Raw genomic sequence first — 17,332 nt, 5'->3', positions numbered from 1 at the left:
CAAGTGACTGAAAAAGTCATGGCCTGAATCAGGTGCACCATAACCCTCAAACTTACAACCAGTTTTACACTCCTCTAGAATTTTAGCATTTGTTACAGATATTATGTTATAGTTGTATATTATTAACACACAGAATAATCAGAGGCTAGATTTTAAATATGGATTACATCTTAATGACCAAAACGCTTGCCACTGGACTAATAGGCAACATCATTATGGATAGATAATGGACTGATACTGTTAACGACTTCGTCTTACTTGGACTCACAACACAATCAATACACTTGGTATTAACAGTCAGGAGATCAGGAGACATACTACAATGGGAAAATCTTGTAGTCAGGGACCTCACCAAATTATGTAGGAGAGCAATGATGTCAATTTAGAGACTAAGGTGTGTTTGATCCAAACCATGATCTTTTCAGTCACTTGTTATGCATCTAAGAGGTGAGAAATGAATAAGGATGACAGAAGAATTGTCGCCTTTGAACTATAGTATTGGAGAAGAGTGTTGAAGATTATACGGATTGCCAAGAGAAAAAGAGAACTGCCTTAAAAAGGGTGTGGCCAGAGTGCTCTTTGGAGGCAAAGATGATGACGCTTCATCTCTCACACTTTGGATATGTTGCTAGGAGTGGTTGTTCCTTGGAGTCAGACAACATGCTTGGGAAGGTGGAGAGACAGCGAAGGAAAGGAAGACCCTAAACCAGGTGGACTGACACAGTGACTGCAGCAATGGGCACAAGCATTTAAGAGATTGTGAGGATGGCACAGGACAGGATGGGATTCAGGTCTTTTGTTCCCAGGGTTGCTGTGAGTCATACTTGACTTGATGCTCTCCTAACAACAACATAGTTCTAAATTTAAAATGTTGGGTAGTAAGATATTTGATAGTGAAGAGTAGATGTAGTATATATTTATCATAAATTACATGAGTCATTAACTAATATTTAGCCTATGGATTTACTCCCTAATGCAACTTATTACAACAGCATTCTGTTTATAAGTCTGAAATGCATTTGGCTGGCAATGGTCCATTTAAGAGAGACATGATTGATTTTAAGGCACTGCTATAAAATTACCGATGATGACATTCTAGAATGTTAAATCTACCTAGAGGTATTACTCCCTGGAAAGCCCTATGCAATGAGCCAGAAACTTCTTTAGGGAGAAAATGGATAATTTCTTGAAAACCACATTAATTTTCATATTGTAATTAATAGAAAATTTTAGGTTTTTAAAACAATTTTTTAAAATATAAAAAATTTTAAAAAGCTATCATAATTTTTTTTATTTAAGGGAACTTTTTTTATATTTAGAATTCACATAGCATTTCTCAATGATTCTTCCTCCTTAATATATATTTTCAAAGACATTTGGGGACATTGGATTTTTTATTATATAAAACTATAGAAGTTAGTTCAATTTGTAAAAGAAATAAGAACAGTATGGGAAAGGTCAAGTCCAACGTCTATTTACTCCATAAAGGTAACTGGCTCAACAACATCCACAGTACTAAAATAAGAACTACAAGGTCAGATATGGCCTCCTACACTCCTGCATCTACTTTTGCTAATTGCTGGGTTCAGTATGTGTTGCAAATTGAATCACGGACTTGACCTTACTCATAGTTATGTGGTTTATTCAAGCCCAAGTTCAATCCAGCAATGCAAATGCAAGAGCCTAGGGTTTCTTCAATCATCCAGCAAGTTTTGTCTCGTAGTAATCACAAATCACATCTTCCTCCAATTGTCTAACAAGTAAAACCTTTAACTCTACCTGCATCTGGCTGTGTCCATTTCCAAGGCTCTATGCCTCACTATAGTCTCTTTACAGTCTGGCTAGGTCTCCCTCTGATGTTAGCCCCACAGCTGTTGATGATGTAGAAGACACTGCTCAAAGGGTACAGGTAAATCAAGAGTCTGCAGCTGAAGCCTCTAGAGACCACACCACCAGAGGGGGTTAACACAATGGCCAGAAAAGCCAAATTAAAAATCTTTTGGTTTTGAAAAGAATGTTTTTGAAAGAAACAAAATGAAAACTATCATGAGTTTTGTTATTAAAGGGAACTTACTTGATATTTTGAATTCACATAGCATTTCTCAATGATGGTTCCTCCTTTAATATACTTTTCCTTAGGATTTTGAGGACATTGGATTTTGTATTTCAGTAATACCATAGAAGTTAATGCAATTCATTTTTTTCCATTATAGAATGAAATCTTTTTTTCTAACATTTTAAATGGTGTCCTCAGAGAAGATCATGCCCTGGTGTCTAGAGCTGTGTCAAAGAAGGTGGAAAATTTCACAGAAACAAGTGAAATAAATGAAATATTTGACTTATTCACTTACAACAAGGTAAAAGCAGTCATTTCTTTTAACTCTGCATTCTTCTAGAAAATTGCATTAAATGAGTAATTTTATTATTGTGCACTGTTTTAACTCATAGTGACTCTATAGGAAAGGTTAGGAGTTCCTCGTAGAGTTTCCTAGGCTGCATATCTTTACGGGAACAGATCACCATATCTTTTCTCCTAAGAAGCAGCTGGTGGATTTCAATCACTAACTTTGGTTTAGCCTGTGGATGTTTAGCTACTGTGTCATCAAGATTCCATAAGTGGGTTATAGAGTTTTCAAGTTGGGGTTGACACATAGCTGACCCTCCAATGGATTTTCTTAGGCTGTGAATTGCACAAGAGGAGATTACTCAACTTTATACTGTGGAGTCAATGGTAGATTGGACCTGCCCACGAGGCCCTGCCTTTGACAGTAAGACTCCCTGTGGACTGTGTCATCAGAGCTCCCTTATAGATTAATATGTGGTTATTAAATAATAAATATCAGCATCTTAATTATATTGACAGATGGGCTTCAGAAAACGCAGTTAAATTGATGCTTCTAGTAAATACTTGGGGAGCTTTTAGGAAGTAGTCCATAGTGAGTTGTGCTGTTAGCTGATAGGCTGTGTCTCTGGTGGTTCAGTTCCACTCTTAGCTCCATGGGAGAAAGATGTGCAAATTTCTCTTTTGTGACTTACAACCTCAGACACTCAGTGGAGTGTCACAAAGAGTCAAAATCAGCATAATGACAGTGATTTGCTTCGAGTAGATTTTAGCACCTAAGTACTATCTTCGAGGGAGAAGGATGGGCAAGCTCCTTCCAAACATTAAGTGCCTCTGAAAACCTGGTGGAGGGTCAACTCTGGGTTGGTTCTCACTCCACGGTACACAACAAGTGTTATCTACCATTATAAATAATTTTAGAGAACTTACTACTTTTAAAGTGAATCCTTTTATTGGGTAGAGATTTATTTTTGTCGTATAAATATCTCAAATTTTGAAATTTTTGTGTACTCAAAACTCTTTATGTATATTTACTTCCCTATTCCCTGTTCATTAGTGAGTCTGCTGTTTTATGAGCATATTTTATAATAAGTAAAGCATTGAAATATCGTAGAAAATACTATCAAAAGCATATTGCTTATAAAAGTAGAAGTGTCAGTATGTGCAGATTGAATATTTTTTTTTAAATAACGGACAATTTCTTGTGTCCTAGGGAGCATCCATGGCACGGATGCTTGCCAGTTTCCTGAATGAGAATTTGTTTATTGGAGCCTTGAAGGTGAGTCAATGAAATTTTTGCTACCTAGACAACAGGAAACATAAAATGTCTTGGCATGTTACTTATTTTAACTCTTCTATTTGCAGTCATATTTGGAGACATTTTCTTACTCAAATGCTGAGCAAGATGATCTCTGGAGGCATTTTCAAATGGTAATTGTCTTACTTTCTGACACAGCATTGATGAGTGGTTTTACATGATCCGGTGCAATAAAATGAGGAGGTCTTCTTGTGCCAAGTGCCTAGGAAGATGATTTTGCCTAGTTTGTGATATTCCCTATATCAAAGGTTGTATCTTTTATTGTCAACATTGCAAGTATGCAGAACAAAGCTTGGCATATATCAGAACCATAAATATGTATTGAAAGAATGAACTAATTAATTAAGGAACTCTTCTTCCTATATGACTCATTGCTATTGAGGTGGAACTGGTTCATAGAAGACCCTCCAGTGGATATCTGAAGATGTAAATTGCCCACCTTTCTCCCTTGGAGCCACCAGTGGATTTGAACCACCAAAGAGGCATTACCTTTGGATTAACTTTGCAAATCCCTACTGACTATCCCAACAGAGCTACTGCTTTCTAACAATAGAAGAGAACAAATTCTAAATTTAATCCAGACTGTCAACCTCTGGGGATTATTATATAAATAAGGAATAAACTAGCACTTTAGGGTTTTTTGTTTTGTTTTTTTTAGGAGATGGCTACTCAAGAGGTTTTGGTGATAGATTTATCTGCTTTTGTGATGATTTCTTTAAAACAGGCCATAGATAATCAGAGCAAAATTCTTTTACCTGCAACAGTGAAAAGTATAATGGACAGCTGGACACACAAGAGTGGCTTTCCAGTTATCACCTTAAATGTATCTACCGGCATGATGAAGCAGGAGCCATTTTATCTTGAAAAAATTAAAAATCAGACTCTTCTCACTCACAAGTAGGTTGATTTGCTTCTCTTTGTCTTAATTTCCTTTGAGGTTAAGAGATGGTCACATGAAGCCCAGAGAGGAAGAAGCAACACCCCACTGGTAAACACTATTATGCAGATTAACAGAGAGGGTGACCTAGGGCTCCACTCAGGGCCCTTATGGGGATGCTGCCTATGGACAAGAGCCCTGGGGTGTGGAGCAGGGTCAGAGCCCGCATTTAGGGATTCAAGGCAGGGCCTTTCCCTGAAATTTAAGGCCACATCAACATTGAGAAGGGTGTTAATGCACCTCCTTTTGCTCTTTAAACGAAATAATCAATTACTTGAGGTTCTAGATAAGAAGAATTAAGAGAACTAAAAGTAGACACTTAATAGCTAAGGGAATGGGTCCTATGTTAGCAAATGTCTGTATTTTAGCTAAGGTAAGGTTGTCACCTCTAGAAAAAGAAATGAGTGGTAACTATGCTTATGAGAAATTGATATGTGTGTATGTGTATCTATACCTCTAATATTAGAAGTATGACCTTAGAATCCATTAGACCTCAGATTCAAATACTGACTTCACTAAAATTCAAACCTTAGTTAAATTTTATTTATACTCTCTGGGTTTCACTTGCATTATCTACAAAATTCTAGCAGTGAAAATTGTAATGGCTTGCAGTATCTATAATTGTAATAACACCCAGGAGAGTGTTGTAAAGAAAATGATATAAGGAGTATGAAGTAGCCGAGCATTGATCACATTCTCCTTTGCTCCCCTTTCTTGACTTGCTAGATACTTTCAAGTATTTCATTAGTTTTAACCGTCACATATTCTTGTAGGAAGTATTATACAGAGAATTAACTAATTTTCAAATACCAACATGAAAATTTCCCGCTTTCTTTAAAATTACTTCTTCTCTTTAAATTCCATGATTTATTGATATTTAAAAATCTACTTATGTATTTATTAAAATATTTTGTTATTTTTGAGATGATGTATGTATCTTAGCTATGCAGGTAAACACAGACCCATAGTTCTAAGCTTGGAGAAACCAAGCTTGTATTATTTGAGCAAAATTGCAAAGTTACCCAAACCCCAAGTGGTGGGTCCGCTCAGATGATTAATATGCTTACTCCATATGGTCTACAACTTCATCCAGATCACATCCACCTCTGTGGAAGAATGTGGAAGAATTCAATAAATACTAATGTCCTAGCTGACTCCTATCCAACACTTTTCAGATGGAGAAAAGGTTTGAGGCTAAAATGTATTTTGAAGTGCTTGACAGACTTTCTCTTCTTAAATTACTGCTCCCTTGGCACAGAGGGATTTGAGCCTGTCTGCAACATTTGAGTTACCTCAAATAGGTGGCTATAATCCTAGAAACAACCCTTGACCACTAGCCATCAAGTACCAAACCAAATCCCTTTGCCACTGAGTTGATGTCAACTCAAGGTGGCACTCCACTGAGTTTCCTAGAGGGTAAATCTTTACTGGAGAAGAATGCCCACTTTCTCCAATTCAAATCTCTGACCTTTCGGTTAGTAGTACAACAGATTAGAAGAAGTAAATCTCTACAAAGAGAGAAGAGTAAAGAAGCAGCTAAAGCAAACTAGCTTGTGAAAAACCACAGGAAATAATCCTAAAAGCAAAATCTTGCAAATCCTAAGGAGAGAACCAAAGAACTTGAGTTCTGTCTGCTGTTTTGTCATCTCGTTTAATGTTGGTTCAGAGTTTATATTCTTAAATGTGAAAAATAATGGAATTTTTCATTTTCTTCTAATAAGTGACACATGGATTGTCCCTATTCTTTGGATAAAAAATGGAACGGCACAACCGTTAGTCTGGCTTGATAAGAGAAGCAGTAAGTAAAACATTTTTAAAACATTTTCATGTGTGTACATAAAGGCAGAGAATTAAATGTTGAAATGTCTAGTTTTTGAAACACTATCTAGTTTAAAAGTTAAATATTACATCTTACACATAGTTTTGAAGAAAAGTTCCAACAACCACTATGTATGTAAAAATTGTGTGGTAAGACATTTCAAAATTTATCTTTTTTTGGCCTTTAGGGGAGTTTGGATTAAGACCGAATTGTATGAAAGTGCAATTTTTTTTAAAACCGTATTATTTTAAACTATACACATATTCTTTTGCAGAGGTATTCCCTGAAATGCAAAGTTCAGATTCTGACCATGGTTGGGTGATTTTAAATTTGAATATGACTGGATATTATCGAGTTAATTATGATAAATTAGGTTGGAAGAAATTAAATCAGCAGCTTGAAAAGGATCCTAAGGTAAAACTCCTGTTTTTAATTCTGCTACCCTTACTAAGCATCATAATTAACAATGCACTTTTGTTAATTGTGATGATTAGTCTTTTTAGAGCCAAACTTTTATAAACTTGCCTCATGAGAAGAGACTCCACCCTAATCCCAGCCTTTAATCTGGGTAAACGAGAAAGAGAATTTCCACCCATACCCCTAACTTCCTCACTTCTTATAAGAGAAAATTTGATTGTTTCTGAATTTTCATTTTTCTTCTATATAAAACTTTGTCTTCTCAAGTAGAAATCAGGATAAATTTTCCTATGAATAATTTACTTTGTAGTCTTAGGCAAGTTCCATAAATGCTTTTGCCCATTTTAATGCTTTAAGATAGGAATAAAAAGGTAGAATTGATGTAGGTAAAAGTATGGTTAATATTTCTAAGTCCATAATAAACGCCAATGCCACTGAGTCAATGCCAACTCACAGCGACCCTGTAGAGCAGAATAGAACTGCCCACAGGGCTTCCAAGGTTGCAATTTGTGGAAGCAGACATCTTTCTTCTTTAGACAGTTTGTGGCTTCAAATTTTGGCCTTTGGTTAGTGCTTAACTACTATGCCAGTAGAGCTCCTTGTCATAGTGTGGTTATTATTTTTGTTAAGTGCCACTCAAGTTGACTACAACTTATACTGACCTTGTGAACAACAAATCTGCGCCTTTCCATATTGTGGTAGTCAGTGGGTCAGCCCCTGTGTGGAGGTTCTTCCTCTCTTGTTGACCCTCTGCATGATGACTCTCTCTCCAGGGATTCCAATTCCTCCTGAAAATATGCCCAAAGTACAGTTACCAAGTTTCATCATATTTGTGTCTAAAGGAGCAGCACTCTGGTTGTATTTCCTTCAAAGTGGATTTGGTTTTTCTTTTGGCTGTCCCTGGTATGGTCAGTTCAGGACTCCTCCAACACCACAATTCGAAGGCATTGATTCTTCTTCTATCATCGTTAGCCATTTGTCTAACTTTCAGATGTATAGGAAGCAATTGAAAAGACTTAGCTCAAGCATACCTTAGTCTTTAAACATATATCCTTTCTCTTAGTACTTTGGAGAGGTCTTTGATAGCAGATTTCCCCAGTACAACATATTTTTTTATTTCTTGACTGATACACCATGGATATTGATTGTAGATCTAAATAAAATTAAATAGTTAACAACTTCAGTTTTTTCACCATTTATCATGATATTGCCTATTGGTCAAGCGGTGATTTCTGGATTGGTTTTTTAGGGGATTTTTTTTGTATTGAGATGTAACCCATGTTGAAGGTTGTAGTTTTTATTTTCTGCAACAAATGTTTCTTCTTCACTTTTTGCAAGCAAAGTTGTGTCCTTTGTGTAATGCAGGTTGTTGGGGAGTCTTCCTTCAATCCTGATGCCATATTCTTTTTCATATACTCCAGTTCCTCAAATTATTTTCTCAGCATAAACGTTGAATAAATATGGAGAAAAGATATAATCCTGACATACCTCTTTCCAGATTTTAAACTATGCAGTTTTTTCTTGTTTTCAGACAACTGCTTCTTGGTCAACGTACACATTGCCTCTTAACCATAATTAAGTGTTCTGGGGTTCCTATTCTTTTCAATGTTAACTATAATTTATTATGATTCACATGGTCAAAATATAGCTATATATACTAGACACTATGGCCTAGTGGTAAGAAGCTGCACAGCTATCATGAAGACACATGGTTCAAATCCACCAGCTGCTCTGCTGGAGAAAGATGAACAATCACCTCCCATGCGAATTAACTGCTCTGAAAACTCACTAGAGGAGGTCATCTATGGATCAGTTCAAACTTGATGGTAAACAATAACAATAGCATTAATATTACTCCTGGAAATACGTTTTCTCAAAGAAGAGAATTAATAACATATAAGTCACATGATTTTCCAATGCTACTTTAAGTTATTACTGTAAATAATTATGCAGTGTATAAGCTTGACAACTTATGCTAGCTTAGTCTGATTTTAATTTAATTAAACCAAGCGCCCATGGGAGGAGGAACCCTGGCTTAGAAGTCTGTGGAGTTGGCCGTCCTGTGACGTGCTATGTACATGCTATTGGACAGTTTGTTTGGGCTCTGTTTGTAAAACTGGAGTGTCTCCCAGAGACACATAGCAGTGTCTCTAGTTGAAGAGGCAGTATCGTCTATCAGTGCAGAGCCTGGGTTCTAAAACAGAGAGATTTAAGTTCTATTTCTATTTATCAGTTTTCTGGAGAGGAAGACCCTCCACCAGGTGGATTGATACGGCAACAGCTGCAGTGGGCTGTTGGGTGTCAGAAGTGTGAAGATGGTGCAAGATAGACCAGGGTTCAGATCTTTTATTCATAGGGTTGCTATAAGTTGTGGACAATTCAATGGCACCTAACAACAACAAGTTGTTTCTTTGGGTCTCTTATTTGGGTAGTTGAGCTCAAAGTTTCTCATCTATAAAATGTAACAAGAGGACCTCTGGTGGCCTAGTGGTGAATTACCCCAGAGATAATGCAGTTCAAATTCACCAGCTGCTCTTGAGGGAAAAAGATAAGCAAACTCATGAGCAATTTATATCCTCTGAAAACTTGCCAGAGAGACAGCTGTGAGTCAGTTTCTACTTGATGACTATAAACAATAACTGCAAAGCCATGAAACACATCAATCTTATCGCTGTGAAGATTAAATAATGTTTAACTGAGTCTTGACATATTTCAGACATTGAGGACATGCTTAGTAATTTTTAAAAATTGCTACTGATATTTTGAATAAAACAACAAAAGCATCTGTAGTGTTTTCTATTCAGAGTGGCTAAATTCTAACTCATTTTTAAGGATGGCTAAGCCATGAAAACACTAGGTCATGTCATGAATTGATATCTTGAACATTAGAAAATTGTTTCTACAAGGTAGAAAAACTTGTTCTGGAACATTTTGAAGGAATGCTGTGCATGGGTGCGTGCTCACTCACTCGCTCTCAGGAAGCAACTTAAAATTGAAGCATACGATGGGTTGACAATAGCAAGGGGCCAAAACTGAAGCCAAAAATGTTAGACTGACGAATGACATCTACCAATCTGTTCAGAAGAAGCTGTCATGGTGGCCTGGTGGCAAGAAGCTGCGCTGCAATCCCAAAGGCACACATCTTGAGATCACCAGCTGCTTTGCGGGAGAAGGATATGCAATCTCCTCCTGTGTGCTTAACTGCTTCTGAAAGCCCACCAGAGGGTCAGCAATGGGTTGGTTATGACTCTACGGTAAACAATAACCAAAAAGTCAGTAGGCCCAACCCAGTAGCCATTCCATGGGAGAAACCTGAGGTAATCTGTTCCCATAAATATGTATCACCTTGAAGCCATATAGTGTGGTTCTACTATACCCTACAGGGTTGCTAGGAATGGGAATCAAATCCCCTACGGTAAGTTTCTGGCTTTTGTGGATATAAATTACTATAATAGTAGAATTATGACCAATTAGTAAAATTATGTGAATACAGATACCATCCAAAAAAGTATCATCTTTGCTTCCAGAAAGCACTCCGACTGTAGCCTCTCCAAGACATATTTATTTGTTCTCTTGGCCATCCCTGGGATGTTCAGTGCTCTTCTCCAGTATCCCAGCTCAAAGACATCAGTTCTTCTGTCATTCTTATTCTTTATTCAGCTCTCAGATGCATAACAAGTGATTAGAAAGATTATGACCTGAATCAGATGCACCTTAGTCCTCAAACTAACATCATTACTCCTCAAAAATTTGGAGAAGTTCCTAACTGGAGACTTTACCAGTGCAATGTCTCCTGATTTCCTGGCTTCTAGTACCAAGAGTGTTAATTGTGGATCCAAGTAAGATGAAGTTGTAGACAGTTTCAATTTTTCCATCTATCATGATATTGTCTATAGGATCAGTGGTAAGAATATTTTCTTGATACTGAGATGCAATCCATATTGATGGCTATATTCTTTATCATCTACAAAAAGTGCTTCAATTCCTTCTTTTCTTCAGCAAGCAAGATTATGTCATCTGCATAGTGCAGGTTATTGATGAGTAATGTACATTCCTCTTCATAGAGTCCAGCTTCTTGAATAGTTTCCTCAGCATACAGATTGAATGGCTATGAAGAGAAAATACAACCCTGACATACTTCCTTCCTAATTTTAAGCCATGTAGTGTTCCCCTGCTCTGTTCACACAACAGCCTCCTGTCTATAGGTTTTGCATGAGCACAGTGAAGTGCTCTGGGATTCCCCATTCTTCTCAATGTCAGCCACAACTTGTCAGGATCCACACAAATGCCTTTGCAGAGTCATTAAAGCACAAACATTCTTCTGATATTACTTACTTTCAACTAGGATCCATCTGACATCAGCAATGATATCCCTGGTGCCCCAGCATCTTCTAAATCATGCTTGAACTTCTGATAGTTCCTTATCTATGGTCTAGTCAATTTTAATGATTTTCAGCAGTATTTTGCTTGCATGTGATATTGTTTGATAGTTTCCACATTCTGTTGGGTCACCTTTCTTGGTAATGGGAACAAATATAGGCCTCTTTCAATCTGTAGACCATAGACATGTCCTCCAAATTTCCTAGCATAGACTGGGGAGCACATCCAGGGCTGCATCTATCTGTTAATTGAAACAAGTCAATTGGTATCCCATTGATTCCTGGGGTTTTATTTTTTACCAGTGCCTTCAATGCAGCTTCCATTTCCTCTCTGCATTTCTCAAGCTAAGAGAGGAGAAAAACAAATTTAAGCCTTGAGTGGCAATATCAAAAGATGCTATGGGCAATATACTGAATGACCTAGAAAACATCAAAAGAAGACCGAAGGAGAGTCTCTTTGGAGGTTCTAGCAGGGGAGCGCAGCTTTTCCTATATGCTTGATGAAAGGACGGTCCTCCTATCAGCAATGGTTGTCCTCTTAAGCTGAGCCTGCAGCTTCGAGAGGGATGCACATGGATTTGTGAGATAGGAAGGGGACACATGCCTAGCCAGCCAGATCAGCTGAACCAAGAGATACCGTTGTTGTTGTTGTTGTCAAGTCGAGTCACAGGTGACCCATAGCGACCCTATGAACGAAAGTCCTGGACACTTCCTGTATAACTTTCATCCTCTCTTCAGGTTCATAGGGTTTCCAGAGGCAAGCTGTTATGGAAGTCGATGCCACTCCTGCTTCCAAGCTTGTTTTAATTGGGGAGCTTCACCAAACACTGTCCACCATGGGTAACCATTTTCGCAGTTGACTCATCAGTGTCACAGTGTTCAGCTTCACAGCAACCACGAGTTACCTCTGTACAGCAAGTGGACAGACCAGTGCTATATGACCTGGAATATGTTTCACCAAAGTCAATTAAAGGCAGGCCTGAGGACTGCTGAGAAGAGTCACCCACCTTTGGCTTAGGAGCATGGTTTTTTGTCCACTAGGCCCACTGTTCTCTCTATGCTGTTGGTGGTGGTGACGACTCATAGCGACCCTATGAACGTAAGTCCTGGACACCTCCTGTACAACTTTCGTCCTCCTTCTAGGTTCATAGAGTTTCCAGAGGCAAGCTGTTATAGAAGTGGATGCTACTCCTGCTTCCAAGATATATGGTAGCTTTTATTTAAATAATAACAACAGCAAAATCACTGTACCAAAAAGCACTAAGTGACATTGAAAATATTAGGAAGTACCATGTGAGCAGAATCGAATGGTAATGAAGAAGGATATGGAAGCTGCATTGAAGCACTGGCAAAAACAAGGTGGGGGAGAGTGAATTGTACTATTTACTGCCTGTTAGAAGAGTCTTGGTAACACCATGATCAAGCTTTCCACTGGTAACCAAAAAGTGAGAAGTTTGAACCCACCAAGTTGCTCTGTACGAGAAAAATGTGGTAATTTATTCCATAAAGATTAAGTCTTAGAAAACGTATGGAGCAGTTCTACTGAATAATATAAGATTGCTTTATATGAATCAGAACTGCCTCCAACGCAAAAGCATAGGAACTGCTTACCAGCCAGTGTAGCTGTAGGCAGTTTACAATTCACTGATATCCTAAATATTAGAAATTTGAACTAGTGATGCCATGAAAAAAAGGCTTAATGATCTGCTTCTGCAGAATTTGTAGTCAACACATCCAAAAACTTCTCCAACATGGTAAAAAGGGAAGCCACAGACTGGGAAAAAGTATTTGGTAATGACATGTCAAATAAGGGACTTGTATCTAGAATTTATAAAATACTTGAGCACCACAACAAGATAAAGGTAAAGAATCCAATTGAAAAATGCGCACAGGATATGAATCGACACTTCACAAAAGAAGACATTCAGATGCCCAACAAGCACATGAAGAAATGTTCAAAATCTCTAGGTCTAAGAGAGATGCAAATCAAAACGACTGTAAGATATCATCTCACCCCACACAGAACAGCAAGATTTAACAGAACAGCAAGCAACAAATGCTGGCTAGGTTGTGGAGAAACCGGAACCCTTATTCACTGTTGGCGGGAGTGTAAAATAGTACAACCACTGTGGAAAGTGGTGTGGCACTTTCTCAAAAAGTTGCAAATAGAGATACCATTTGATTCAGCAATTCTACTACTGGGCATATACCCCAAAGAGACCATAACTGACATCCAAGCAGATATATGCACAGCCATGTTCATCGCGGCTTTGTTCACAATAGCAAGGAGTTGGAAACAACCTAAGTGCCCATCAACAAACAAATGGTTTTTTAAAATTTTGTTTTTCTGAGTTGTTAGATACCATTGAGTTGAGTACAATTCTTAGCGGCCTTATGAGCTACAGATCTGAACCATGTCCTCTCCAGTGCTATCCTCATCATTTCTGACATACTTACGCCCATTGCTGCAATCACTGAGTCTGTCCATCTGATTGAGGGTCTTCCTATCTTTTGCCAACCCTGTACTCATCCAAGCAAGACGTTCTTCTCCAAGGAGTAACTTATCCTAGCAACATTCCTAAAGTATACGAGATGAAGCTTTACTACTTTTGCCTCCAAGGAGCAATCTGGTTGAAACTTCTTTAAGACATATCTCTGTTCTTTTGGAAGTCCATGGGATTGTCATTATTCTTCTCCAATATCACAGTTCAAAAGGTAATACTTCTTCAATGAATCCTTATTCATTCTCCGGCTCTCAGATGTATAGCAAGTGATTGATAAAACCATGGCCCGAATGATCTTTTCTATTTTTGCTTTATTATTACTTTTAATGAAAATTTACGGAGATTTTGGATTTCCATTCATTCATTGTTGCCCTTTTCTCTCTGCCCACCCCTGCCCGCTAGTTCATTCTTCTCTTTGAAAAGCAAAAGAAAAATTCTTTCATTGTTATACAATGCCTTTCCTCCAAGTCCACTCCACTGTGCAGCCTTTGTTCTGGACTCCTTTCATGACAATAATACCTAATCACATATCCCTTTTAAACAGCTCTCTTCCTCATCTGTTTCAATGCAGTATACATCATTCATCCCATCTTTCTTAGTCTCCCCCCAACCCAGCTGTCAGTCCCATTTTACAACAGTGGCACTACGCATTATTTGTCCTTTTGTGACAGATATTTCACTCAGCTTAATGTCTTCCAGGGTCACCCATTTTGAATAATATTTAATAAGTCCCTTGTTTTTCAATGCAGCATGATATTCCATTGTGTGTATACACCACAGCTTCTCTATCCATTCGTTTGTTGACAGGCACTTAGGTTGTTTCCAATTCTTTGCCATTATGAACAAAGCCGTGATAAACATGGGTGTGAATCATCTTTTTAAACATGGGAGCTCTAGTGGCATAGTTCAATGGGAGCTGCACTGCAAACCCAGAGGTGGTGCATCCCTGGCAGTAGCATCTGGTTCTGCAGAAGAAAGATGGGCAGTCTGCTCCCATGCAATTTCAGTCTCAGAAAATGAAGGGGCACCAGTGTGTTGGTTCCTAACAGTGGCATTGAGTTTGAGGGTTTTTTGGGTTTTAAACTTGATTTCTTTTCTAATTAGTTTTTTAAATTTTATACTGGCTTACATACAAAGTTCATAAAGTTCCTATACATTGTTTTTCACACTATCTTTCCCCTTTCCTTTACCCATTCTCCCTCCACCCATCAAATTGTGTGACCCTATAATTAAGCCTCCCCTCCTCTCCGTGGATCCTCAAACTTGACTCCTTTTCTTATTTATAAATGTAGTGTTTTGGGGAATACTTTGGCAAAATTCTCTGCCATATTTAAGCTTTATGAATTGATGATTTGGGAAATCACTTACCAAAAATAGATGTAAAAGACAGTATCAAGACTATTCTAGTTAGCTATCATTTCTCTGCAGTTGTAATAATTCACACAAAATATAGAACTATTAAGATTAACAATTATTATTATTATTTTAAAACTGTATTTTAATTTTTAAAAATGATCTCATCTTTTCTACAACATGTTGTTGTTGTTGTTGTTATGTGCCATTGAGTAGCTTGCGACTCATAGTGACCCCTATGTACAACAGCCCTAATATTTGGATTTAATTCTGCAGGCTATTCCTGTTATTCACAGACTGCAGTTGATTGATGATGCTTTTTCCTTATCTAAGTGAGTATATTTTTTTTCTCTGGTGGTTTTATAATGTAAATTGAGGTTATTATTAAAATAACACCATTATCACTATGAAATTGCTTCTTTATTATATGCCTAATTTACTAAGATGAGGACCAAATTCTGTAGTTATGATTGAATTGTATAACAAATAAAAGTTGCTGAAAATAAACAGACCAATAGATCAAGATTTTTAAGTGATTTTTGTTACCCAAAGGTGATGGCTGTTGATACAATTTTAATGAGAGCTTCACTGTATTTTAATTTATTGAAAAATCATTTTCTTAAGCTATGCTGTTAAGTATTAAGCCTTATAAATTAGAATATGTGCAAAATTTTTAAAACAATATAAGAAGCATATATAATAAGTTATCCATTATTCTCTCTTTCTTTGGCTTCTGTTTTATGCTTTATATCTTTACGCCTTTTATCTTTCTGTAACCTATTCAACATTTCTTTGCTGAAATTCCCAAGTGTCCCAAAATTTTTGAGACTATTGATCACATCCCTTTGAAAATGTTCTGCGCTTCCTGAGACTTGGATACCAAGTCGATTTTCTTACTGTATCTTATTCTTGCTGCTTCTATCAGAATTCTCAAGCTCAATCATGATTATGTTCTTTTCTTCTGTTGTTTTGTCTTAGTTATCATTTATTCACTCTTTTGGCCTCACTGATAATTTTTATTATGTATATGCTCAGATACTAAAGGGAATTTTGTAAATATGATATTGTTACTTGATTACTTCTAAATCTGTACCCCTACTTGTCTTTCTTCTTGTCTTCTATTTATTCTATGGTTTTATCCTAAAGATTTCTTATTTCCAAATTGTTCCTTTAAATATACTGTTACGTTATTCTTTCCAGTATTCATGCTTGAAACGTGTGCAGTATCCTTGACTTCACTTCCTCTCTCCATCTCCCATGCTTATACAGTCATTGTGTCTTATCATTCTATTCTTGCTGTCTTTTTGGTTTTCACCTTACAAGCCCCACTGCTTCCAAACCAACTCAGGCTTTAATCTTTTGGCTGGCCTATTTTATTGCCTGAAAGTCTTTTGTTGTTGGTGGTGTCTCCAAGTATGACTCATTGCAACCCTTTGAACAACACTTGAATCCTGTTCCATCCTTGTCATCTCTGACATACTTAAGCTCATTGCCCCAGTCACTGTGTCAGTCCATCTTGTTAGAATCCTTCCTCTTGTTCATTGATCCTCAACTTTTGAAATGTGATATCCCTTTCCAAGGAATAGCCTCTTCTAGCAGCATGTCCAAAGCATGAGAGATGAAGCTTCACCATCCTTGCCTCCAAGGAGCACTCTGGCTGTGCTTTCTCCAAGACAAGTTTCAAGTTCATTCTTTTGGCAGTCCATCAGATATTTGGTATTCTTCTCCAACACCATAGCTCAAAGACATCAGTTTTTCTTTCATCCTTATTCATTGTCCAGCTCTCATATAAATAGCAAGTCATTGAAAAGAACATGGCCTGAGTAAGGCAAATCTTCGTCTTCAAACTTACATCATTGGCCTTCACTGTTTTAGAGCTATCCCTGACAGGAGACTTGCCCAAAACACTACATCTCCTGACTGCTGGTACCAAGGATGTTGATTGTGGATCCAAGTAAGATACCATTGACAGTTTCAGTTCATTCTCCATCTATCATGATGTTGCTTATTGGTCTAGTGGTAAGAACCTTTATTTTCTTGATGTTGTCATGTAATCCATATTGAAAGCTGTAATCTTTGATCTTCTACAGCAAATGCTTCAATCCTTCCTCAGTTTCAGGATGCATGATGTTGTTGTTGTTTGTTGTTATGTGCCGTCGAGTCGCCTGCGACTCATAGTGACCCTATGTACAACAGCCCTAAACTCCACTCTGTCCTGTGCCAATCGCACTGTCTCTGACACTCCCATCCCAATTATCCCAGTC

The 17,332-nt window shown here is 37.5% G+C and overlaps 1 protein-coding gene across 1 annotated transcript in view; it reads left to right on the top strand.

Moving 5' to 3' along the window:
- The window catches only part of LOC102864573 (aminopeptidase Q-like), a 154,714-nt gene that overhangs the window by 70,222 nt on the left and 67,160 nt on the right, over window positions 1-17,332 (top strand). The window contains exons 7-13 of the mRNA XM_006886668.1: window positions 2,214-2,357; window positions 3,555-3,620; window positions 3,707-3,772; window positions 4,384-4,556; window positions 6,318-6,394; window positions 6,690-6,829; window positions 15,345-15,400. Coding sequence (XP_006886730.1) covers window positions 2,214-2,357; window positions 3,555-3,620; window positions 3,707-3,772; window positions 4,384-4,556; window positions 6,318-6,394; window positions 6,690-6,829; window positions 15,345-15,400 — 722 coding nt within the window. The remainder of the gene's footprint in view (window positions 1-2,213; window positions 2,358-3,554; window positions 3,621-3,706; window positions 3,773-4,383; window positions 4,557-6,317; window positions 6,395-6,689; window positions 6,830-15,344; window positions 15,401-17,332) is intronic.

The sequence above is a fragment of the Elephantulus edwardii genome, unplaced genomic scaffold (genome assembly GCF_000299155.1).
Source record: "Elephantulus edwardii isolate Elephantulus edwardi_28Jun2011 unplaced genomic scaffold, EleEdw1.0 scaffold00050, whole genome shotgun sequence".
NCBI lineage: Eukaryota > Metazoa > Chordata > Mammalia > Macroscelidea > Macroscelididae > Elephantulus > Elephantulus edwardii.
The sequence above is the reverse complement of the archived record's forward strand: the minus strand, read 5'-3'. Positions and strand labels throughout refer to the sequence as shown.